Raw genomic sequence first — 985 nt, 5'->3', positions numbered from 1 at the left:
TGATGGAAGAGCTGGCCAAAGCTGAGAGAGAGGCTGAAGGACCCTCTCCCTCCTCTCATGCTCCTGGGCTCAGTATTGCCGTAGGTTGAAAAACCCGACGCTGGTGGGGGACTCCTTGACCGTCACTGTGATCAGGTTGGCGGTGACATCAGTGACAAAGACATGCTCGATCAGGCTGCGTGTGGGTTTCCAGTCCTGGCTGGTCTGGATAGAGACAGACATATTCTGACCCACGCCCGGGAAGGAAGCCGAATCCCGGTCTGAATCTGAGCTGGTCTCTTCGCCTGTGCTCATTTCGGAAAAGGCGGCCGGCTTGCGGTTCTCCACGGCCGCGTGCCCCTCCTGCGTGCCGGCTGTGCCACTTTTGGCCAAGTCTCTGTCACCTGTCCGGTGCGCCTGCTTCTCACTCTTGCCGCTGTTCCCCCCCGAGAGCACGCTGGCGCTGGCAGCATTCAACCCGGCACCCGCTGCGCCGCCCTTTGCGCTGGTGGCACCCACGCTCGCCGCCGCACTGCCGCCGGAGCCTTTGGACAGGGCACTGCAAAGGTGGCGAGGGAGGCTGCTCCCGCCGGCCGCGCTCGGCCCGTTTTTGACACTCTGCAGGTTTAGAGCTTGGAGGTTCAGCTCCTGACTGGAGGCCGGCTGGCTGCCAGCCCCGGATGAGCCTGCCGGCATCTTGCTGCCGTTGTGCAGCATTTGGCCTCCTGCAGCAAACCCTGATTTCTGGTCCCCTCCAGCGCCGCTGCTAGGAGCCTTGGCAGTCTTGGGTCCCTGCATACTCAGCCCAAGCTCCCCAGATCCTTTCTGGTTCCTCATTTTTAAGTCCAGCCCTAAGCCGCTCTTACTGGATGCCTGGGACTTCAGCGCCAGCCTGCCCAGGGGCGAGGTCTCTGCCGAGTTCTGGCTTTGGGACATCCTGTTCATGTAGTGCACGATGGAGCTCTGCCAGCTGATGGCCCGGTTTGGGCTCGTGGAGCCGCTCTTC

The 985-nt window shown here is 62.2% G+C and overlaps 1 protein-coding gene across 1 annotated transcript in view; it reads right to left on the bottom strand.

Annotated features, from left to right (window-relative positions):
* Positions 1–69: 69 nt before the first annotated feature.
* Positions 70–985, bottom strand: part of CBX2 (chromobox 2) — a 6,390-nt gene continuing 5,474 nt past the window's right edge. The window contains exon 5 of the mRNA XM_009276805.2: positions 70–665. Coding sequence (XP_009275080.2) covers positions 70–665 — 596 coding nt within the window. The remainder of the gene's footprint in view (positions 666–985) is intronic.

Source organism: Aptenodytes forsteri, unplaced genomic scaffold (genome assembly GCF_000699145.1).
Source record: "Aptenodytes forsteri isolate BGI_AS27 unplaced genomic scaffold, ASM69914v1 Scaffold34, whole genome shotgun sequence".
In the NCBI taxonomy this organism is placed as follows: Eukaryota; Metazoa; Chordata; class Aves; order Sphenisciformes; family Spheniscidae; genus Aptenodytes; species Aptenodytes forsteri.
This window is presented reverse-complemented; position numbering and strand designations above follow the sequence as displayed.